The following is a 25,643-nucleotide window of genomic DNA, read 5'->3' as shown; positions in this document are numbered from 1 at the left end:
TTCTGCTGTAAATGCGCTGAACAGTAGTTCAGGATCTGATGGAAATCTAAGCATATAAACTCAACTTCATATAAATATATTTTACGATGTCCACAAATTTAAATATGTATATAAATATACTGTTTTATTTTTAAATAATTATTTATCACTAATTAAAACGAGACATATTAAATATATACGTATATATATTTTTTATGAATATGAATTAATGAATATAATTATATTTTGTCACATTTTTCATATAATAATACAATAAAGCATAAAATAGTATTTAGTTTTAATTTCTTATTTTTAAGAAGCAGCTTTATTATTTACTATTTCTTTAGTAATTATTATTCAATTATTATTTTTTTAATTAGCACTTAAAATTCTCCATTTAAACAAGCATTTTGTACCACTGTGCTGTATTGTTAGCGCACGCACTTCCGTGCCTAGCGCCGTATCCTTAGCATTTGGTAATGCAAGTGAGCAAGTGAGCTAACCCGAACGCCCCGCGACACTCCTCTCCAACGCACTGCCGCCTCTCCTCTCGCACCCACTCCCTCTCCCACTCGCACTCGCTCAGTCGTGCTTCTAAGGCCAGCAGCTGCGTGTGCTAGGCGGAACAGCTGCAGTCTGTGACTCTTCGGCTTCGGCTGTGACTCTGTGCACGAGTCGGACTCACGCTGCTTCGGGTGTGTGTGACACACTCGGCTGTCGCTCGGCTAGCAGCCAGCCATTGGGGCAGAGTGAAAGCGTTTAAAGCAGCAGCAGTCGCCGACGCGTTCAGTTCTGTTTTCTGCTTTTTACCGCTAATTCGCATTCGCATTCTCATTCGGTTTCGGTTTCAGTTTCAGTTTCAGTTGTGCATTGCCTGGCGACGACGACAGACGCAACGCAGCGCGTAACGTAACGGGACGAAGCACGCAGACGTAACGGCGCCACGTAACGTAGCGCAACGCAACGTAAAACGTGTAACGTGTAACGTAACGGAAACGCAGAAACGACGTGAATTTCGTGGCCGCATTTTGTGAGTTATTAAAATGCGATAAAAGCCAGTGAATCGGTAATAAAGCGCTTATCTTTGCTCGCAATTACGGGAGGCGCACTCAAAAAAAAAAAAAAAAGAAGGGGGCGTGAGTGGGGAAGGGGTGGTTTGCGGGGGGAAACGCGGACGAGTGACAAAGCGTTTGCCAGCAGGCCTTTTATGTGCAGGCAAACATACATATTATATAGAGTATATATAGACATATATATGCATATATGTATGTAGAGCGAGCGTATATCTGTGCAATATCAGAGCGGAGCGCTGTGCGTGGCGCCCAATTACCAAGGCAGTGAACCAAACGCCAATGCCCCATTCTCCAAAAGGCAATGCCTCACACTCTCTCTGTATGTGTGTGTGTGTTTGTCTGTGTAGTCAATTGTGGCCGGGCGCCCGCATCTGTTACAAATGACAAGCAAAGCTCACTAACTGCTGCTGCTGCTGCTGCTGCTGCGACTGCTCTTATTGTTTTTGTATTTGACTGGCTGTTGCTCTTCTTCCTTTTCACTTTTGTTTCTTTTGGCTGATATTTACGATCCCGGAGTCGAAATCTGCCGGCTTTGCTTTCGGTCAGCCCTCAAATGTGCGCTGTCATTTGTGTCTCGCTCCATTTTAGTTAATAGTTGGCTACGTGTGTGGCATATTACACACATTAGTGTGCCGCACACACATACACCCGCACCCGCACACACACACACACACACGCCTGCACACCTTGTTGACAACGTGCCGGCCTGTTTGTTTTTCTTCGTCTTCTTGACTTGGCTTCCGCTTCGTTGTATCTCTAAAAACATTCAAAGTATCTGCCGGATGTGCCACTTGCTCTGCCTGTGTGTGTGTGTGTTTCTATATGCGTGCTACTTTTGGGTGTTTATGACATTTAAATCAATATTGTCACACGTCGCCACTCAGTCCACAAAACCATCCCCCTCCCCCACCGCCACCTCTTTCTTCCTACTCTATCAACTGCCTGTGATGCGCTGCAATTTGCACAGATTTGTTGCTGACTTTTCAAGTGTCGCGCTCCCATTGCAATCATAGAAAACCGTTGCTCTCCACTGTGGGCGTGTGGGCGTGTTGGTCCGCCCACTCCCCTTGCGTTTGGCCTGAATTACGGCTTAATGAGCGCAATTTTGAGTGCAGCTAGAGCCGCAGATACACGGCTGGCTGGCAACTTATTTAGCGCTCATACGCCCCGTGGCCGAGGTACAAAACTTTTGCAGCTTGCATTACAGACAACGCAAACGCGCTCAGCTGGGCTTTTGTCTAAAGCGATGCGGGAGGCTGGCGATAAGGTCATTTGTTGACCTCCACCTGGCTGCAGCGTGCAGCAGCTGCATGAATTATGCTTTTTATCCGCGCTTTTTGTTTGACTAACGCAGAGCCCACATAAGTTGTAATGCATGCAGCAGCAGGAGGAGGAACAGCAGGAGCAGCAGCAGCAGCAGCAGTAGAAGCAGCAGCAGCAGCAGGAGCTGGCAAGATAATACGCACTCTACCTGGCCATTTGCGGCGTCTGCTTTTCACGCCCACTTAACTGCATTAGGCCCCCACTTATGCACCTGCTGCTTTTTAGCAGAAAGTTGCGGCATTTTAATTTGTTAAGTGTGCGACGTTCATGTCCTGCGTGCCACTGGGCCAGCGTTAGCTCCGGCTCCGGCTCCGGCCCGCGATTCTATTTACATACATTTGTGCAATTGTTGTTGTAGCAGTCGCCGCTGGCAATCAAAAGTGGGCAAGAACTATTGCAAAACGACGAAGAAGAAGATGTAGAAGAAGAAGAAGAAGAGTGGAAACTATTGCCAAGCCTGTCCCCCTCTCTCTCTCTCTCTCTGTCTCTCTCTCTCTCTGTCTCTCTCTCTCACTCTCTTAATGCTCGCTCGTTGCTTGGTCAGCTTGATGTCCTTTTTACAGTTTGAAGTTTGTGGCTCTGGGGCAGCTTTAAATGTTGCCCATTAACAGCAGTACATCACATTCACGTTCTGGACACGCCAATGAATTTCTTAATTAAGCTTAATGTGCAATTTTCCCAACTGGAACTGCGAACCGAGAACTGGGAACTGTAACCGAAGGAATGCCTGGCATATCTAGCCAACCATCCAGCCATATAGTATATATGTCGGGCTCTGGGTTATCTAAAGTAGCCGAGTGCTGGACACGCGTTGTTCACATTTCATTTGAATTTTTGTCTGAGGCCAAGTTAACTGAAATTAAAAATGTAAGCAAACACAAATACAGCCAGCATCTGTCTGAAATTTCGTTAAATGCCACTTCACAGCATTCACATGCGCCAGCCCCCTCTGTTTCTCTCTCTCTCTCCCTCTCTCTTTCTGGCACTCTCAAGTCTAGTCCCCAAGAAACTGGCAAAAAAGGAGTCCTTCCACATATTTATGTACACAACGTTCTCGTATCTTTGGCTCATAAATTTTAAGCATTTTCCATTTTGTAGGCACAGCTTCCTCACGCAATTAAAAAGAAAGAAGAAAAGAAACGAAAAAACAGATTCGTAATGAAAAAAGTTTTAAGGTAGCCAAGAGTTAATTACATAATTTGCAGAAGACCCTGAATAAGAAGCTGGACTCGGCGCACTAAAACAAAAAAGTAGAAAGGAAACTTGATTAGACTTTTAATATATCGTTATCGAAATTAGTCGGTTGGAGAGTTTGCTAATAGAAATAATATTTGTCTAACTAAGTAGAATTTATGCATTTGTATCGGAGTTACGAATGTGATAGATGATATGAGGTAATATATTTACTATTTTGCCTTTGATGCACTTTTATGAATTGCAATATTAAGGGTATTCCATATATATAAGAGAGTCAAGTCTTTTGAAGTATTTTATTTACAATTTTAAGCAGAAATGTTTATGATTGCAATGCGAAAGCCTTTAGAGGGTACTGCATAGGGTATTCATAATGTTACAAATGTAATACATATAAATGTGTTATCGATAATCACTTCCGATTACCATTTTCTGAACTATATTGATTATTAATTGATGTCAATTATTTTACCAATTAACTTTAATCCGCCGAATAATTTGATCGATAACCAAATCTCTCTCTCTCTCTCTCTCTCTCGCACAATAATCGACATTCGATTGTTTTTTTTTTCTCGCGTATTGTTCATTTGACACCTTTAGCCCTTGGCAACCTTTTAACCACTTAAGCAGCCCCAATTACAATACGCACGGCACGGAAACGTGGCCGGAGCCCCATGCCCATGCCACAGGACATTAGGATCAGCTAGTCCGGGGCTGAGAGCATGATGACTTGGAGTTCATTCTGGCCCCAAACACATTTGAACTCTTAGCACTTCACTAATCTGTCCATTGTGAGGCATTCCGAGTGGGCCAAAATGCTCGCTTCATAACTGGTTTTGCTCCCCTTTCCATCTTCTACTTCTTATTTTCTTTTAGCCCCTAAGCGAGTGCGTGTGCGTGTGTGTGCGTTGCTCAAGTGAATTTACGAGCGAAGGACAGACACTTTTGGTCACTCATGGTCACTTGGCAATGTTCATGGTCAGTTGGCATTGGGACAGTGGGCGGTGGGCGGTGGACAGTGGACAGTGGACAGTGGGTGTGGTCAGTGAGTGGGCGTTAGCTAGAAGGTTGGTGAACTTCAGCGCACAGGTTAGTCAGTCGGGTTAGCCCGCCCAAGATATTAGGCACCAGAGAGCGGGCAGAGAGCATCCTTCACGATTACTTAATATTAATGATGCTCGGTGCCAACTTCCATAGAACAGAGAGCCTCAGCCAGCCTCAGCCAGCTTCTGCTTCAGCTTCGGCCTCTATGTCGCAAATCTGTCGTCGTCGTTGTCGCTGGCGCTGGCTGAGAAGAAAAGAGAGCTGAAAGTTTTGCCTTGGTCCGTGTTGTCTATGTAATGAATGCCTTTTGTGTGTGCGCCTTTTGACTTGGTTTACTTCTGGGAGCAGCGGCAGCAGCAGCAGCAGCAGCCAACAGATGGGGCTGAAGATGATGATGCGGGGGCGTGGCGGGTTGGTCTACAGCCAGCATTTTATCTCTTTGCATTGTATTGAATGGCCGCAGTAGAGCAGCTGAAAATATTTGCTTAAGCAGATTTAACTACATTAACTTAATTAAATAGGCGCTAAGCAGATGAAAGAAAGAGACAGCGAAACGATGGCCGAAGTGAGATGGAGATAGATAGAGAGAGTGAGTGAGGGAGTGAGGCTGTGTGTGTGCGTTTGATTTTGTAAGCAGACGTGGCGTATGCGTGATATTGATTGATTCCGAATTACATACAATAAATGCCTTTGCCAGTCGTTGTTGTTGTTGTTGCTGTTGATGTTGCTGCTGCTGGTAGCTGTTAGCTGATGGCTGTAGCTGTTGTTATTGTTATTGTTATTGCCTCGAGCTGAACAAAAGAGTTCAATTGATGTTTGCAAGTGGGCGACTCAATGAACGAATCCGTGCGGATTCCAATGTTTGCCTCAAACTCTGTCTCATATGTCTGCCTCTCACTCTCACACACACTCTCTCTCTCTTTGTCTCTTTCTCTCTTGCTGCTACTTTAGCCAACTCTTTTACTCTGTCTTTTGTTGCCCCGCAGCTGTTTGCCTGGTTTTTGGTTTTGTTCTGTTCATTGTTCTTCTCCGGATTGTTGCGTAAATGTTGTTTTAATCAAGCGGCAGGCTAAACGTTTGAGCTCTCATTGTGGTTCTTGGCTTGTACTTAATATATCCTGTAGATACACACACAGACACACACACACACACATTCAGCCACACGCATGCACGCACACACACAACTATCGCATGGGGTATATGGGAAGCAGAGAACGTGTTTGAGCTACAAAACATTTAGCATGCCCAAAAAACTTTTCAATGGGCGCGTCATTAGTTTCATTTAAAAGCAATCGAAAATCTTTTAAAGCACTTAAGTCGAACGCAGTTAACATGTTGAACTCGCATTAACATAATCCTGTTGCTTTATCTGTTCAAGTGAATGTAATTCAAGTAGAAGATAGCAGAGCTTTGGAATTGCGAAAGTTGGCTTAGGCAGATAAGCATAGCATATTAAGTTGGATTTAGTATAGGTTAAACATAGTTGGTATACGTTAAGGTGAACGCGATGCATAGCTAACATGCTGTGAGTAGTAGTAGAAAGCTAACGGAAGTGTCTATAAATGCAGCAAGGCTAACAGTTAACGTATATAGTTAACATATAGTTTTACAGAATTATATGGTATCTGTTAACATTTTAGCAAGGCTAAAACTATAGAATACTGTTAAGATAACAGTTGATAGATTGATGATAGCTTAAAGAAATGTTAACATATAGTTAACATAATGATAAGCCCAATTTCTGTAAAGGTATTTCAACCATGCATCAGATTCTTGACGGTTTTCTGCTAGCAACTTGCCACGACTTTAAGATTATTATAGATATCATTATGTTACGCTAAATTGGTTAGCTTTATGTTAAGCTTTGGCTGTTAACATTACTTAACACTCTTCACTTAACAGTTGCATATGGTTAACATATTCCATTTTATTTATTCATTCTCAAACAACGAACTAAAAGCAGTTTCTGTTCAAGCTCTAGAGTAGCTCCCTCTATACTCTCTTTACAGGGTATTCCGATAGTTCAGCCAGCTGGCCAACAACAATTTGGCTTGCTCATTTAATTGCACACACATTGCACAAAGATTGACTCTGATTGGAGCTCTTTGTGGTCAAGTGTGTAATTAGCATTTGAGTGCCCTGTAAATGCATCAATAAGATCTAATAGATTACCTACACCGATGGCCCCAGTCTTTGGCCTAATGAGTGTGTGAAGACGAACAAGAAGAAGACGAAGCAGAAGAAGATGAAGCTGCAGGGTAGTCAAGGTCAACGTAATGAATGTTCAATGCTGACCGCAGACGGCAGTTAGGGCGACTCGACCATGCCACACACACACACACACGCACACAGCTGATGGCCCAGACAGTTTGTGCTTTATTGTTATTTTGGTTAGCAATGGCTATGGTAATGTGAATGTAAATGGAAATAGAAATCGAAATGGAAATGGAGAAGGAGAAGGGAAAATGTAGACAAATGGCCATTGAAATAGAAATAGAAATTGAAATAGAAATGGAAATGGAAATGGAATATTGCAATGAAAATGCCAAAAATTACGTTTATGGTCAAGTTTGAACAAGTTTGTCTCCGGCTCGCTTTGTGCGATGCAGCAATGCGGAAATATTTAGCATTCGTTGCTATTTGGCCAAAACAAATTGCGGAACTGACTAATTCAATGCAAACTCATCAGAGTGCAATTCAAACTTGTGATAAGCATTTGCTACTGCTGCTGCTGCTGCTGGTTCTAGTTCTGCTTCTGGTTCTTTCGCTGCTTCTCTCGTTTTTTGTTTGTCTAAGAATGCGGCAGATTTGCAAAGACATCTTTGATTTATCTGAGCGCAGATAAGATCTGTGTGTGTGCACTCCGCACACAGATAAATCATTAAAATATATATTTATCGCTCTTTAAATCGTAATTTATTTACTTTAGCTTTTTTCTGGTATTTCTTGCATAATTTATGTGGCCTTAAATGCAGAGGCCTTGCGCCTGCTTTTAACTCCAATGCGCTATATCGACCCAAATGGCCAATGGGACACGTACCACAAATACAATGAAAAAACAAAAAAAAAAAAAAGAAAAAAACCAAAACAAAATAAGATATATAGGAGCTGAGACATTTAAATAATTGTCACACAAAGCTGTCATATAAAAGTAAATGTGTGTGTGTGTTACTGGAAGTGTGCTTGTGTGTGTGTGTGTGTGTGTCTGGTTTCTATTCTAATTTCAGTCCATGTCATGCTGATTTGGGCCTGGCGGGTTCTGGCTTCCATTTTCTATTACCAAATGCTACTCTCGACAAATGAACAACTGTACAAACGTGGGGCGTACGTCGAGTTAATAATAAACAAGAAATGTCCAACAAATTTTCAAATGGTGCACCATCAGTTACCCTGTAAATTGTAGAAACTTTACGTATTTATATGAATTCCAGATATTTTCCTTTAAATGGCAGAATATGTATGTGTTTATATATGAATTATCTAAAATTAGCATATGGGAAAAATGTTTAATGAAATTTGGATATTTGTGTTTTATATTATACATTCTAGTATCATATATAAACTCTCCCTTACTTTTATATTGTATTATATAAGAGATAAGAATATTTCTTAAATACTCTTCTTCTCTCTTCGCACATAATGCCTCTACTCATTGAAATGCCCACTTAAAATCACTAATGACTACAGGGTATCGCTAAATAGGCAGTCTGTAGGACTACAGATTTACCAGCTGGCAGTGACGCGTTGCTCCGAAGGACAGGCCCAAGGCAATAACCTGTGCTGGTGGCAAGGGCTCGGCTCGGCCCTCAAATCACGAGCCAAACACCCCGCCCCCAATGCAGCAACAGCACGCCCCCAATGGCGAAAACAAAGCACTGCCAAATGGCAGTCGGTGCCTACCAAATAGCGCTTCATTTATTTATAATAATTACAACAGTGAAAAGTTTGAATAGTCATTTGGACGAAAAGCAGGAGCCAGCAGCAGAGGCAGCAGCAGCAGCAGCAGGAGCAGCAGCAGCAGGAGCAACAGCTGACGTCCAGATACGGATTTAGGGGGCGGCAGTCGTGGCTAGCAGCACTCAAATATGCAGGCTAATAGCGAATACTTTGGCACGAAATTGCAACAATTATTTGTGCCGCAATCAGTGCGGCGAGAATGGAGCCCGCTCAGCCAAGGAGAGACGAAAGAAGCGTACGAACTTATTTGTTGCAAACTTCTCTCTCATGTTTTGAATAATTGCCAAGCATTGTCCGCTGCCGGAAGGGGGTTTGAGCCGGAATCCGGTTGCTTCCGTCATCCTTCTCCTGCTGGCGCTCTTTTCTCGTTTTTGTTTTCGCCTTGTGGCCAAGTTGGCTTTTGTGTGCGCGCGTAAATAATCAGTGTCCGGCAGAAATAACAAGCGCGAGGCGTATCAATTTTTAATGCGCATACGGGGCGTATGCAACTGTCCAAAAAATCAAATATACATACAAATATATGTACACCTATGCATATACATATGTTATGTACAGAAACAGTACGGCGGACAGCTGCAGCAATTCCACATTGTTTTCATTACGTATTACGGATATTTTCTTTTTTTTGTAAAAAGCCGTGTTTTCATTTGTTTATTATTTTTGCCTCAATTATTTAATAATAACAACATGAGCAACTGCAACTAGGATGAGATTTCCATTCAAAGCATTGAATTAAATTTTCAAATTTTATAATTAAATTTACAAACAGAAAACCAAAAATAAAAGCACAATCAAAAAAAAAAAAAAAAAAAAAATACCAAAAATTTGTAAACCTTTGCGTGTGTTCATCATTCTGACGTACTTAATTAACGCAAATCGTTTGTACAGAAATATATACATATACATATATAATGCATGTGAGTTTATATATGTGCATATATATGTATATATATATATTAATTTATTTTGGGTTTCTTCAAGCGCGTAATCCATTTAGGGCTTATTTATTTATTGAATTCGTGCGCGTTTTTCGCATTAAATTTAAACTGTTTGGAGAATTCTTTGAGCTCTGATTAATCGAGTGTTGTATAATTATAAAATATATTTGAAGAATGCAATCGATATGTGTGGAATTAAATAGTAATTATTTGGTTGCTGTAAGAGGTGTGTTATGAGGAGGGGAAACTTTGATGGGAGAATCGAATTGATGATAATAGAGAGTCGTATGTGGAAGAATTCCAATAAATAGGGTGAGAGTTGTATAAAGACTGAGTAGTCTTGAGTAAAGGGAATCTTTTTTTATCAAACGAGAGTCTATTCAAGAAGATGAAGCCTTATGAGTAGTTTGAATAGGTATCCTATAGAGAAGCATATAGGAAGGAGAGAGAGAGAGAGAGAGAGAAAGAGAGAGAGAGTATTCCCAAAACGGGCTAACATATGTTAAATACAACTTTAACATTATATGTATATCTGTTAAGCAGACGTCAAATGTTAAAGGTAAATAAACTGAAATGACATTAAACAACAATTTAAGAGACATTTTACTACACCCAATTGTATGTGTGTATCTAAATGTCAATGTCGTTGTCTCTTAATAAATTTGTTTATTTTTGTAACTAATGCAAGAATTACGTAATAAATTATGCCCTACCGCAATGTGCTTAGCTATTTAAATAGTGCCTTGAATAAACATTTTCTTCATTGCTGTTCTCCTCTCTCTCTCACTCTATATCTCTCCCTATCACTCTCTCTCTATCTCCCTATCTCTCTCTCTCTTTTATAGCATTGATCATCTATCATTGGGGACGATAGCTCAGGCAATAGTTAACCCCTAGCATGTGCTGTAGATATATAATTATTTAAGCTAACATACTCACTGTCTTCATATAAATTTTTTACGAGTTAAAAATAGAGCCATAAATTTAAATTTTAAATGATTTTTAAAAACAATATATTGATTAAATGTAGTCCGCTGCCCCTCGCTCTCTCTCACACACACACACTTTATATATGTATATATATATAAGTATATATTTATACATTCAGAGTCATATATTCAATGCGCTGCATTTAGCTCTCAGTGCGCGCATTAATTATGGGCTGGTTTGGTTTGGTTTGGCTTGGCTTGGTAATCAATAAGTCGATTTGAAAAGCGTATCATTATCATTTCTATTGAGCGGCGGCTCATCTGGAGCGTAATTAAAACGAGCTCGCAGGCGCGCAAAGCGAGAGAGCAGCTCATTTCGTTTGGCATTTTAATTGGTGTTTCGAATTCAATTGTGCGACCTTGAGGCTGGGCCAATTTAATTCGCTTTGCTGCGCCACCAAATAAACAAGCGCTCTGCTGACCTGGCACCCGCTCACGTGTAACCAAACAACAGCCTACCTACAGCTGCCCTCGCCCCTCTCTCTCTCTCTCTCTCTCTCTCTCTCTCTTCCACTCTCAGTTCTCCGCCAACTTTTCTCCCCACGCTGCGCTTTAATTACTGTTGCGTAAAATTGCTTCAACTCGCAACTTTGTGGAGTGTTAAGCGTTTGGCACGAAATCGTCAGGCGGCTGACCTCAAAGAAACAAAAAAAAAAAGAAAAAACCTGAAACTGAAAGAGGAAATTCTGAAAAAAAAACGAAAAAAAATTGGGAAAAAAGGGAAAAATAAAAGCTGAAAGAAAAACGTTGAATGAATGACGCTCAGAGAAATTACAACGCGTCCTGTGCCCCAAAACACAAATAAGAAGAGCCCAAAACCGAAACCGAACACCGAGCACCGCAGCAAAACTGAAACCATCGAACCAGCCACAAGCCCCAACCACAACTTGCCCCACTCTTTCTCTCTCTCCTCTCTCGTCTCACCGGACATTCAACAGAAACGTGAAGCACATCAAGCTGGCCTCTAAATGCGAACAGCTTCGCGTGAGCGACAACTTAAGTTCGCCCAACAAATAGGCGCACCACCCAACCACCCAACCAGCCAAGCCACCCAAGCACACACAGAGCGAACATGCGAGTGTGCAAAAGTTTTGCAGCACAGCAAAAGCCACTCACAGCTGAAACCACTTGGAACAAGCCTTCCTTTTTATCCGCCTTACACAGGATAAGATGTGGAAGGGGCAGGAGTTGGAGTGCAACAGCAAGAGTGAGAGCGAGAGGGGATGGGGGCAGCAGGAGAGGTAGAGAAAGTGCGACCCACAAAGCAAGTGAACTGTGGACTCATGTCGCATTGCTGCGGCACAGCTCTAAGCTAGCCAACAGCTGGCAGCTGACAGGCGGCAGGGTGCAGGGGGCGGCAGGGGGAAGGCGGCTCACATTGTTGTGCACAACACACAAATTGCTCATGCTCGATGCGAGAGATCTTCGATGCCATGCAAATTCATTAAGCAACGTGCAGCTCTTACTCCGCCGAGAGTTCTCTGCCCCACGGGCATAGCCACACCTGCAACTGCAGCAGCAGCAGCAGCACAATTCCTGCTCTTCCTGGACAGCGGCTGTCGCAGTTTGCTAATCGCCTCAGCTGATGTCTGCTGTCGCTGCCCTCGCCTCGCTCTCTTCCTCTCATAAGGCACACTTCCGCTGCGCATATCCTGTTTGTAATCGATTTCAAAATGTGCAGCAGCAACGTGACAGCAACAGCAACAGCAGCAACATCAGCAACAGCGACCAGAACTTTTTGAGAAACTTAAGAGCGCGACACTTGAACTAGAATGAATTGCGAGAGCAGAGCAGCTCTACGAATTTAATATACTCTATGGAAAATTGTAATGATATCTTAAGTGTATTTATTTATAATAATATATTTATATAAATGTTCATACATATATGTGATATATTTGTCATATATCTAGCATATGTTTACAATATTTGTACATATATTTGATGCATAAATTCACTTAGATTCTATTTGCTAATAAGCTTTGTTTATGGGATATTTTAATTCCTAAATATGCTTAAGAAATTACTGCTCTCAAAGAGCTTTGATTATTTGAGCGACAAAAGTCAAGGACTTAAATGGGCTTAAATTTAAATTTAAACAAAGCTGTTATGCATCAAATAGAATCCTTAAGACTTATGGCCATTTGAGTGAAAATATTTTTGCTTTAAGGCGACAAAGTTTTGAGGTAGAAATAGTTATACAATCAAAAATTGATTAAGCAACCAGCCTAGCCTACAGCAACAATGGTAGCAAAAAGTATGTTGACAGAGCAAATCGCAAAATTTGACAAATTGTTTGGCACAAGCAAGAACAGTTAAGGAGAGAAAAAACAGACTAAAATTTAGGCAAACATTAAATGAGTTTATATATACTCTACAAAAATGTATACTAAATTTGATAATGCAAATATTAAAATTATAAAATTAATATACAAAAATTGATAAACAAAATAGGAAAAGAAAAGCTCATAAAAAGTAGAAAATAAACAAGAAATTCACTTAAAAATATATACATCATATATACATAAGTCTAACACCTAGCTTTTTCCAAGCTCTGCAACTTTTCCTTTATTAGCACATTTGTTCTAGTAGAATGTTTTCCAAACTTGCTCTATAACTTTTTAATAACAGCTTGGGAATCTGGCTCGTATTAAACCCACTGTCATTTTGCCAAATGGACTTATTAATATATTTACTTAAGCAACTAAACTTTTTAAGCTTTATTTGATCAAAACTTAGTTTTCTCTTCGAGCCAAAAGTTTTCTTCTTCTTCTTCTTTTTTTTTTGGGCAAGAGTTGCTCCACTACTTTTTGAATAGTTTCTAATGGAAAAATTAAAGACTTTGGCACTTGCTTAAGTCCGTTGTGCAACACTGGCTGCACTCAAGTGGCCCCTATGCGTTCACTTGAAATGCGCTTAAAATGCAAATGCCCAATGTTAGGGTATGCAAAGTTGAAACGACAAACGACAAATGACAAAACGAGTAAAGAAAACAAAGCAAAGAGCACAAGGAGAAGGAGGAGGAGAAGAAGAAGAAGAAGAACGAGAAAGAATTAGCAATAAACGTGCGCGCACGCGAAGCCAGTCCCAAAGGTGGAACAGTTGGAGCAACCCCGCCTCAGGGGTAAGGGCAAAACTTCGCCCACTCCACCCCTCCCTACTCTCCCTACCCCTGCCAGCGCCACAATGCAGCGACAGCGCCTCGTGGGTGTTTGCTGCTAAAAAGGGCTAAAATCAATAAAATGCTTGTTGCTTCACAGCCAACAACAACAATTACAGCAACAACAACAACAACAGCTGCTCTAACGACAAGCAACGCCGACGGCTTCGCGGACTTCTTTCATTGTACAATTATATTGCTTTGGCTATGCCACACCCAAATGCCCCTAGCGCTTAGCCCAGTTGGGTGGCGCCACTGGCCACGCCCCTTGCCCGTTTTTCTAGCCACACTGCAACATAAATAGTTGCGTTTTTTTGCAGCCGCTGTTGTTGTTGTTGTTGTACTTTATGTGGTGCTGAGCCAGCGAAAATGTTTGAAATTCCTTTGCTAAAGTTTAAGTCGAACTCGCACTCTCTCTTTCTCTCTCTCTCTCTGTCTCTGTCTCTTCTAGTGTCCCTTTTTAGTGGCATAAATAGCTGAGAGAATGCCTGAGGCCACATTCCATGTTGCGTGATCGAGATGCCAGCGAGTTATTATGACAAACTTTGTTAATTGGAAAATATGCGCAACCAAAATGTTTGTCTTTAATCGATTGAACGACAGAGAGAGAGAGAGGAAGAGAGAGGGAGAGACAGTGAGTGCTGCCCACACACACACTCTCTCTCTCTCTCTCTCTGTTGACAGCTGGTATTTAGGTTCCTCTTAATTCCAATCAAAAATTGACTGCAACGAATCAATCAATCAAATTGGCACAAATTACGCAGCGAACTCTGATTACAGACTGCTGCTGCTCCTGCTACTCCTGCTGTTGTTGCTGCTGCTCCTGCTGCTGTTCATATTTCTTGCTCTGCTGCTTCTTCTCGTTCTTTTGTACTCAGATATGACCTTATATTAGCTATAAAAGCGCCATAAATTGAGTCTTCTCTGTGTCACTGTATGTGTGTCTCTGTGTGTGTGTGTGTGTGTGTGTGTGTATCGCGTCTTTTCGCCACTGCAAAATGCTTTTGTGAAATGCAATTTCTGTTGCCTGTCATTGATCAGGGACAGCCTTCTCCTGCAACGTCTCCTTCGTCTCCTTGCCACTCCACTCCTGCTGCCCTCTGCCCTCTGCCCTTTGCCCTTTGCCCTTTGCCTGCTTCCGCTTGACTTCGTCGAGTGTGGCGCGCTCATCAATATGACTGTGCGCCAGTGTGACCAAAGCCAATTGTGCAGCCAGCACAGCTGCTGACATGTCGCACAGCAGACGTTACGTTTCCACAAGCACTCACACACACACACACATACACATACACATACACATACACATACACCCCTTCCCTAGGCACCCTTTCGGGCCAGCTCCCTGCACCACACGCCTCGTTAGCTGCCCGTCGCATTCATTTTCCATTTGCCAACAAAACACATGACGACATTTTGTTGTTTGCTCAGTGTTTAGTTGCCTTCTGTTTGTCTCTGTCTCTCTGTCTCTATGTCTCTATTTCACTGTTTGTGTGTGGGCGTGGGCGAGCTGCCCCCCTCCGTCCACCCCACTCCTGCTGTTTTTAATACCTAGGCGCTACGTTTTTAGTGGTTCGTCGTTTGTCGACTTGCCTATTTGACTTGCATTAGCTATTGTTTGACCCACTCTTATTTAGCAAGTGCGAGTGATTATGCACACGCAACTGGGCCGTTAGCTTGGCTAGTATAGGTATGCCCTATATATGCATAGGGTTAAGTTAGCCAAGACTAATAAAGCAGGAAGTAAATGGAACTTTAATGCGGACTAAGAGAGAGAGAGAGAGAGAGAGAGAGAGAGAGGGAGACAGTTGGGAATGGAATTAGATGTACTTTGCGTGCTTTTGTATAACTTTTGTTGTGATTTATATGTCTATTAATGGGTAACTCAGAGTCGTAGCAACTGTAAACAAGAAATGCCTTAAGATGTAAAAGAAAAGAGTCATTAGATGCATTTTCAGTAGCAGCTAGTGTTAAGCTGCGTAGATAATGTGCAGTTTACAGGGTAACTGCTAGTCGTGCTGGCTGACAATTAATCACTTTAAGTTATAGTCACTCATAAAAGTAACATAGAGCAAGACTAGAGCCTATTGAATAGCAATATGCCGTTATATATACCTCTACAGGGTATCTCGTAGTCGAGCTGTTCGCTTGCTCTAATCAAACTCTATAAAATATCATCGGAGAAAGCACGCAGAGCTGCTCTACTTCTTGGCAGCATTCTAAACAGCCTTCTATGCAGCTTACAGGGTATCTGTCTGCCGTGTCAGCCCCATGCTGGCCGAGTCTTTAATTGTTATGGCTGTCGTGCTGGGAGCCATTGAGCGCCTGTTGTTGTCACGGCTGTTGACGCTGCCCGTTGCCAATGACAACCAACACTCGCATGACAAACACTACACCCACTAACACACACACACACACTCGCACACACACTCGCACACACACTTGCATACACTTCAGTACAAAGTATGCTTTCAATCAGGCGCTGAATTGAAAATCCATTAACGAGTACATAGTGCAGGCTGGCAGCTGGTCGCTCTGCGGGTGGGGACGGCCAAGTGCAGCCAGTGGGTGGCGCTCTGTGTGTGCGGTGGGCGTGGCGCGTTGGGTGCTTGCAAGTCATGGCGACGTTCGTTATATTTTCTGCAACAATAAAAACAAATTTGCAACTGCAGCTGCTGAGCAGTTGAGCAGCGAAGCAGCAAAGTCACATGCAAAAAAAAAACGGGGAAGAGACAGAGAAAGGAAGAAAGGGGAATCAAAAGAGAAATAATGGTTGCAGGACGAAGGACACATAACCTGCATGCCACACACCACACACACACACACCACACACACACACACACATGTAAATATTACAACTGCGAGTGCATTTTGAAGTAATTCAAGAGGCAGCAATAAAAAGCGCAAACTGCAAAGAAAAAAAAAAGAAAAGAGAACAGAGAAAAGGTGTGACAACATTTCGAAGGTGAATTCGTAACGTTAACGTAATCAAAGTCAATAAAGTGAGAGAACGAACGTGCAAAATATAAAGGCGTAATCCCCCGAAAGGAATCCGCAAGCCAAACCAAAAAATCGAAAGAGTTGAGCCTTATTGACGATGCTAACCTGCGTGTGTCGGCCCGTCTCGGGCAACCTGCCCAAAATGCCGCCAGCCTCATTGATGCCCGCCGCGAGGGCCACCTCGGCGCTCAGCCCCAGCGCCAGCAGCAACAGCAGCAGCGGCAGCAGCGGCAGCAGCAGCAGCTACGGCAGCGACAGCGGCTTGGGCATGGGCATGGGCAGCAACATCAATGGTTCCCAGAGTCCCACACGGGTGGTGACATCCGAACCGAAGCTTAACGTAAGTAAACTGCAAACCATCAACTACACTGAGAGAAATCAAATGCAGTTGAGCAGCTGCAGTTGTGCGCCCATTTCGATTATATTTATGTACATGAATTATTTCTTATAACAGATATATTAAAATATTTTATTATTATTTTGTTATTATATTTTTGCTTTAAAAAATGTACAAAATATATTGATTTGATAAGAATAAATAAATTAATAAAATTAAAAATGTATATAAATTAAAGAAATCCAAGATTTAGTTTATTTTGTTTGAGCTTAGATTTTTTGAAATTAATAATTTAAAATTCTTTAAAATTGAATTTTAGATGAGAACTAGTTCAAAATCTAATTTAGTAAGATACTATATCAAAAACTAGATCAAAATCTAGACTTTTGAACTGCGAATACGTACATCTTATTGCTCTAGTGCGGAACTAGTTCAAAAAGAGTTGTAGCTCTAAGCTAGAACAGAGCTGGTTTAAATCTACCCCAGTACGGAACGAGTTTAGAATGGGTTTATTAGCTAAGTCAGCTCATACTCTAGTTTTAACCATGTATTGTATGTAATATGGAACTAGTTCAAAATGTTTTCAAGCTCAAAAGCTTGATTAAACTTCATTCTTGATCAAGTACGAAACTAGTTGGAAAGGAGATTTACGTCTGGGACAGCTTTTACTAAAGAAATATAAAAGTATATCTATATTAGATTCTATTTCAATTGGAACTAGCTCAAAAGTACTTTCGACTCGTACGATAACATTTACTGGACTGGGTAGAGGCCAAGCTGCAAGGCTCTTACTAAGTGGCTCCAAGTCCCAAACTGGTTCAAATGAACTGAATCAAATTCACACGCTCTCAGCATCTAGTTTTATGTGCAGTGAGCGATTAGCTGCCAAATCTAACGAGGGATGGTTGGAGGCAGAGTCAAGGTGTGAGGTCAACTTTAATCTATTTATGCGAACGTCTCTTTTGTTATTCTCGAATTTTGTTACGTTTTTCTTTGCGTTCTTTCCGCTAGGCCCTAAATAAAAAGGTAGCAAATTAGCCTTCATTTTTCACACACATAAACATAACTTGATTTATGGTGGTATCAGGCGGTGTGGGGAAAGCAACCAGACCATGACCGTGACCACGACTGCCACCGAGGAGGCGACCGGGAGTGGATGTTGACAACTTGACTTGACTTGACACTCGACTCCGGGCACGAGTGGAGCTTGGAGCTCTGGCAACGATTGCAGATAACGTTTATAAATTGTGGAAATTTCATTTTCACTTTGACGCCATTGATGCGCCCACCCGCCCCCTTGTCGAAGGGTGGCGCCAATGACACCTTTTGAGGCATCTTATCCGCAGCTGAATCTCTAACGATCTCTGCACACGGACATAGGGACAGGAACAGGGGGTGGTTGGGTGCGGGTGGTGCGACACCCACTTATGTGTATGACCACTATAATCCACTAATCCCGCCCACTTGTCTCATCTTTCTCTCTTTCTCTATATCCCCGATGCAGGTGCCCAGCAGGCTGACGTCAGCCGAGTTGAGGGCGATGGCATTGCGACAGCAGCAGCAAATCGACAGCCAGCACCAGCTGCTGGCCACAAAGGAGCAACGGTTGCGCTTCCTCAAATCGCAGGAGGTGCGCAGCGCGGTGGCCAGCGCCGAGGGGGAGCGACTGCGTCGGCTGCGAGAGCGTGTCGAGGCTCAGGAGTCCAAGCTGCGGCGCTTACGCGCGCTGCGGGGTCAAGTGGATCTACAGAAGACCTACAATGTAACACTGAGTGAGTATATGAGCTGAAGGGGTGGGGTAAGGGGAGGGAAGGAGAGGGAGAGGCGGAAAGGCAACTACAAAGTGAAGATGGGTCCAATTGAGTTAAGCACCGCATGCACGACAAGCACGCTTAGTGGGCGTGGGTGTGGGCGTGGGCGTGGACAGCCGAGCTGGGACGACTGCGGGATTAACATGTGTTAAAATCGTGTTGAGTGGCGCTACCTCAGCATGCGTGTAACTGTATATGAGTGTGAGCGGCTGTGTGTGTGTGTGTGAGGGTGTGCAACTTTAATTTATGTATGTGTGGCACTTTGTTGTCCTTTATGATTGCCTGTGGGTGGCTCTTGAGCTGCCCTGCCAAAGATGTTATCCTTGTTGATGGCCTTGTTATAACCTATACCCATTAGAGATGCATATTATATGGGGTATTTAACGATGAAAACAAATAGCCATCAAAGGACAGTAAACAGGACGAAAATTGATAAATAACGTTTATCTAATTGAGGGCAATTCTCTGCAGAAACTAGCTAAATCTATGGCTTAGAGAAAATCCCATCAACTCTTCAATATAATAGAAACTAAAAATAGATTTTAAAATCGACTAATATCGATAACATTGTTTTGTTTTTATAGACTTGGCTTTAAATTGATTTTTAAATAAGTACAATAGCTGATTTACCTAAATAATACCAATAAAGGCTTATCGGAACTAAATCCAATAAATATTCCAATTGAAAACTTTTTGAATCTGTTTCTGCTTTGCTGAGTATCTTCCAGTCGCTCACTCCAGCTTATCCAATTTTTGTTGGCATTGACTGTGCTGGCATTGGCGATTTAGCCACGAAACACAGACACGCCCACCCACACCAACGCACACAAACAGACACAGACACCCTCTAGGATGTTATGTTAATGAGGTTTCAGTTGCGCCTTGTTGGGCGATAATTAGTTCAGACAGCATCCGACGGATGCGCAGGACCCTACTCAGCGGCATGTGTGACCAGACGTTGCGAATGCTTCAAGGTGTGAATTTCGCTGAAATATGCCGACGATTAAAAGATATTTATATATGTATAAGTATAAAAGGTTAGCAGGCAGTAGGGTAAAAGATGTCTGGAGCAAGAGAAAGGTGGAGGGCGGGGGCGCAGGCAAAAAGTTAAGCTAAGCGGCTTTTTGTAGAGCATATTTAAGCGGCGACCCGGCGCTACGGTCGAGCGTGTCCGGCCGCCTTCAATTAGCCCCGAAAGTGCGCCAGCTTCATTAGGAAATGAGCGACTTGCTGGGGCTTTGGCCCAACTAATCCGTTTAACTTTTGTGCTTAGGCAATGACTTGGACTCGATCCGGGCGCTCTTCAGCGAGAAGGAGAAGGAGCTTAGCCTGGCGGTGGCCAAGGTGGAGGCGCTCACGCGCCAGCTGGAGGAGCTGCGGCGCGACCGACGATGTCCTGTCAATTTGCTGGCCGCAACCGGACAGACGGCGGCGCAGGCTCTGCCGCCGCAGGCCTCGCGGGAGCTCGAGAAGCTGCGACGCGAGCTGATGGTGAGTGTGGAGTGGGAAGTGGGGAGTGGGAAGTGGAGTGGCCAATGGGCTAATGACTAATGCTAATTAAAACCCATTGTTCTCTTTGTTCTTTGGCGCAATCCAGTATCGCAATCAGTTGTCCCTGCAGCAGGATGCGCGCTTGCACATGCAACGCGAGGCCCTGCAGCAGCGGCAGGCGGAGCTGCGCTCGGTGGATCAACGCATTTACGAGCTACAAACGCGCCTGCAGCGCAAAAAGCAGGCGAACACGCATCACCAGCAGCAGCAACAGCAACAGCAGCAGCAACAACAGCAGCAACAACAGCAACAGCAGCAGCAACAGCAGCAACAAGCAGCTGCACAGCAACAACAATTGCAGCTACTGGCAGCAACAGCTGCAGCAGCAGCCCAACAGCAACAGCAGCAACAACAGCAGCAGCAGCAACAGCGTCAGCCTGCCGCCAAGCATGGAGGCGTGGCTGCCTTGAAGCAACAACTGCTGCAGAAGCAGGTCAATCAGCTGGCAGCAGCAGCCGCTGCCGCAGCCGCCGGCCGAGCGGCGGAGCGTGCCATGGCACGGGGCAGCGTTAACGTGGCCGCCGTCGAGCCCTTCATACACACGCCCCAGAAGTCGACGATAACAACGACGGCCAGCTATCTGAGCGCGGGCAACATGCTGAAGCATGCGGCAGCCACGGCCAACACCAATCAGCAGAATCAGCTCATCCAGGATCTGAGTCACAGCCACGTGAAGCTGACCCCTGGCCAGAGTTTCTATCCCAGCAGTGTTGCAGCCTCGTCTGCAACTGCAACAGCAGCAGCAACAGCAGCAGCGACGGCAACGAGCAACAGCAGCGAAAGCGACGAATCGAAGCTGGCCAAGAAGCTCAAGTCGGAGGCGGAGCTGCGCAAGCAGGCGCAAACGGAGGCCATGGACAGCACGACGCACATTTATGCCGAGGTGGGACCCAAGAAGCGCGATAGAGAGGCGGCAGCAGCAGCGGCAGCAGCAGCAGCAGCGGCGGCGGCAGCAGCAGAGGCAACAGCAGCAGCAACAGCAGCCGCAGCAACAACAACAACAACAACAGCAACAACTTCTCCTGCTGCTGCAACAAATGCCAGCAAAATACCGAAGAGCATCTCGAGCAGCAGCTCCGCCTCGGCGCTGATCAACAAGTTGAATCAGCAGGCAAAGGAGTCGCAGGAGTCCACAGCCGCCAAGAAGAACGAGATTGCGGTGACCAGCGAGACGCTGTCCGAGCGCAACATGCAGCAGCAGCTAACGGTGCACAGCATGCCGCTGGGCGCCGTCAGCAAATCCGTGGCCATGGCTGTATCCAATGCAGGAGCCCCCAGCAGCAGCAGCAGCCACAGCAGCAGCGGAACGAAGCCTCTGCAGGTGCAGGTGGCTGTGCCGCCGCGCAAACCCATCAGCAGCGTGGCGCCCACCTCGATGAGCAGCAGCAGCAGCAGCGGAGGCAACGGCGGCAGCTCCATACCCAAAATGATCAACTACAGCCCCAAGGTGAATCGCGTGGCGCCCAATGTGGTGTCCAGCACGTCGGCTGAGCTGCGACCCGCCTTGCCGCCCAAGCCCAGCAAAATGTCGCCCACTGAGCAGCCCAGCGAACCGAGTGGAGCAGCAACAGCAGCGGCAACAGCAACAGCAGCCAGCACATCCAGCAAGGCTCAGGCACAAACAGCAGCGCCGGCCACGCCCAGCTTCGGGCTGCAGTCCCTCAACATCAATGACAATTTGCCCATCAAGGCCAAGCCGCTCACCATACGCAAGCAGCCCATCTTCGAGCAGCCGCCGCGACTCAAGGCGCTGCCCGTGGGCGGCGGCCTGGCCAAGGCCGGGGCGCAGCAGCTGCCGCGCAAGACAGAGGCCGGGCAGCAGCAGCAGCAGCAGCATCCGGCGAAGCAGCAGCCAGAGCCTAGCCGCAGCGCAATCGAATCGCCGCAGCACTCGCCCAACAGCAACTCGCAGAGCAGCTCGAGCGTGGATGAGCCCGATCGCCTGGAGCGCAACCAGGCGGAGCTGAGCAACAGCGGGGGCAGCAGCAGCCTCAAGGAACGCACCAGCAGCAAGCCGAAGCTGGGGCGACGCGTAAGCTTTGATCCGCTGGCGCTGCTGCTCGACGCCAGTCTGGAGGGCGAGCTGGAGCTGGTCAAGAAGACGGCCATGCAGGTGGCCAATCCGAGCGCGGCCAACGACGAGGGCATCACGGCGCTGCACAATGCCATCTGTGCGGGCCACCTGGACATAGTCAAGTGAGTGGCAAGCCTTTATCTATCTATATATAATATTATATATCCTTCTCATTCTCCCACTCAGATTCCTTGTGCAATTTGGCTGTGATGTGAATGCGCAGGACTCGGATGGCTGGACGCCGCTGCACTGCGCCGCCAGCTGCAACAATCTGAACATGGTCAAGTTCTTGGTGGAGAGCGGCGCCTGTCTGTTCGCCTCGACGCTCTCCGATCATGAGACGCCGGCGGAGAAGTGCGAGGAGGATGAGGAGGGCTTTGATGGCTGCTCCGAGTATTTGTACAGTAAGTTTTGTGTGCCATGATGGAAATAACTGACTCTAAGCTGACTCTCCCACTCTCTCTCTCTCCCATTAGGCATTCAGGAGAAGTTGGGCATCTTGCACAATGGCGAAGTCTATGCGGTGTTCTCGTACGAGGCGCAGAACAGCGACGAGCTGAGCTTCCACGTCAACGAGCCGCTGATCGTGCTGCGCAAGGGCGACGATGCCGAGAACGAATGGTGGTGGGCACGCAATGCAGCGGGCGAGGAGGGCTACGTGCCGCGCAATCTGCTCGGCGTAAGTTATATCGCATATATATATGGCGCTCTGCTGGGTCAGCTGCTAATCAGTTACGTCTCTCTCTCTCTGTCTCTCTCTCCCTGCAGCTATATCCACGTGTGCCGCCGCAGTCGCCGCACTTCAGCGATTAGCAGTTAATACGCTACACCATACTCAAGCGCAAGGCTGGCCGACTTGTGCAGAAGCGCTATATATCCAAGTATATATAGTGAGCCAAGCAGCTGGAGCAGCTGGAGCAGCAGGAGCACATTCCGGGCACGTGCCAACAGCTTCATCTCGCAGGACCAAATCTTAGTTACGAGCCGAGCATTATTTATGACAGCCTCAACAATAATTCTTTCCGGTTTACTTTTTCGTTATTTTGTTGTTTTGAGAAAAAGCCACAAGAAGGAAACCAGACGCAGTCACATACGCCCATCCATTCACGCACACACACACACACGCCCACATATGGCTACACATATGGCAGACGTCGTGTGTGTGTATGTGTGTGAGTGAGAGTGCTGCAAGTGCGCCAATGTGCGCCCATCAACAGAATGTGCAGCGCCTGAGGCAGCAGCTATTTATTATAAAAGAAGAGGAGCTACAATTAGGCAGCAGCCTGACTGCCTGCCAGCCTGTCTGCCTTATCCTGCTGCCTTATCCTGCTGCCTGGTCCTGCTGCCTGTTCGTTCGCCTCGTTCGCTCGTCTTCTGCTTGCCTCCTGCACACACGTACAATAAATTGAATTTCGCTTAAGCCCCCCTGCTTAGATTAAGGCCTAGACTAATAACATAAGCAATACACACCCGAGCCTTGCCCCTTCCAGACCCTCCATGCCGACCAAACGAACAACTCGGCCACAAATTGCTTTTATGCATTAAATGAAAATTTGCAAAATTTCAAACTTCAAATTGAAAATAAACTTATGCACTTTGTGGCGTGCAGCAGACGAGTTTGTTAATTGCCAGCAAATGAGTTTTAAGCTATCAATATTCGAAATCGATTTAAAACTTTGCATTCATTTAAAAATATTTAGGAACAACAACAACAACAACAAGAAATCAATTGTGATTTTTGTATTGTAAAAAGCGAAAAGCATATAACTTAAAATGTCGTTAATATTGCCTAATGTACAGTACTTACTATCTATGACTAAACAAGCCGCTTCGTTATCAAATTACGATTCCTAATAATACATATTAAAATTTAGTTTATATATATTCGAATATATATACATTAATATACATATTTATATGTACTTAATTGCCTAATGCCTACCACCTACTCCTAGCATTAACTAAAATACAAACAAAAATACAAATCAAACACACAATAAATTCTAATTGGAAATTTCAAATAGTTTTATTAAAAGGGAATATCGGAAAATCAGAAACATAATCCTTAAGGATCTGCGAAGGACCGTTTTGAATAGCATTTTGCGATCGTGGGAAGAAATATTATTGATTGCCATTCAAGGATTTCAGGGAAAAATGACCAAGGAACGTCTTAGCAACGCTAAGTAAAGATTTCTTTAAATTTGCAGTGCTGCCCTCTAGAGTATGCAATGGAAATGCACTTTTCGACATCGCATCACAAAAGTATGCAACAGTTTTATATCAAATTTCTGTAGGTACTCCCGCTGCCCTCGGGAATATGCAATAAAAACACATTTTTGACATTGCAGCACAAAAGTATGCAACATTTTTATATCCATTCAGTTGGTTGTGAACTTTGCTAAATTATTATCCGAATCTTATACAGCTCAATTGTTGCCCTTTTATAAGTAAAAAGTCGGTTTAAATGTATTTCTGTAATTTTATTTCAATTCATTTGCCTACAAAAATATGTCCACTGCGTAGCCCCGATTTGGCTCTAAGGTGTGCAGATTTGGGGAATATGCGCAAAATCCAACTATAGACGCATACAGGTCTTGCAAAATCGAGTATTGCGACAAATCACCAACTGCCCATGGTATGTGCGAAGCTCTACCCTGCATCGAGACTTGAAACTGTTCACAGTGGAGGAACAGATTGGGAGACACACTAGCCGATATAGTGACAGACTGGCTAGACACCGGAGCAGACTAGCGAGAAGACTGCTCCCTGCGAGGCCACTAAGGCGATTAAAACGCTTAGGCGTTGCAAAAAATATTAGATAAGTTTAGTTTAGTGATATTTGTAAATATATATTGTAAGTCCTCCTGAATCATCAGAAGGTTAGGCTCTAATATAATATTCCAACTGTGTTGTTAAAGTACTATATTTGCATGTACAGGTTCAACGCTTAAATATAAAAAAAAAAAAAAAAAAAAAAAAAAAAAAAAAAAAAAAAAAAAATTTGCCTACAAAGGATACTTATTGGTATGTATATGAAGTCAGCTCTACTGTATCTGACTTATGCACTCGAGCGTAACGCAAGGTAAGGTATTACTAGGTTTGATGGAAACACAAATTACACACATGCATCTCGTATAATTATTAAAATTAAACAAGCCGCTTTCAGTCGAGTCATTGCAACTGAGCTGCGAGAATGTGAGAGATGCAGAGTATATT

The 25,643-nt window shown here is 44.3% G+C and overlaps 1 protein-coding gene across 1 annotated transcript; it reads left to right on the top strand.

Moving 5' to 3' along the window:
* Positions 1-387: 387 nt before the first annotated feature.
* On the top strand, positions 388-24,448 carry ASPP (Ankyrin-repeat, SH3-domain, and Proline-rich-region containing Protein). The gene is made up of 8 exons (XM_018104148.3): positions 388-1,045; positions 16,532-16,994; positions 18,496-18,763; positions 20,076-20,293; positions 20,400-22,549; positions 22,614-22,831; positions 22,904-23,106; positions 23,196-24,448. Exons 2-8 carry the CDS (start codon positions 16,752-16,754, stop codon positions 23,238-23,240), a joined length of 3,345 nt encoding a protein of 1,114 aa, XP_017959637.2. The 5' UTR covers positions 388-1,045; positions 16,532-16,751; the 3' UTR covers positions 23,241-24,448.
* Positions 24,449-25,643: the final 1,195 nt, after the last annotated feature.

The sequence above is a fragment of the Drosophila navojoa genome, chromosome 5 (genome assembly GCF_054131105.1).
Source record: "Drosophila navojoa isolate 15081-1374.11 chromosome 5, UAZ_NAV_1.0, whole genome shotgun sequence".
NCBI classification, from domain to species: domain Eukaryota; kingdom Metazoa; phylum Arthropoda; class Insecta; order Diptera; family Drosophilidae; genus Drosophila; species Drosophila navojoa.
This window is presented reverse-complemented; position numbering and strand designations above follow the sequence as displayed.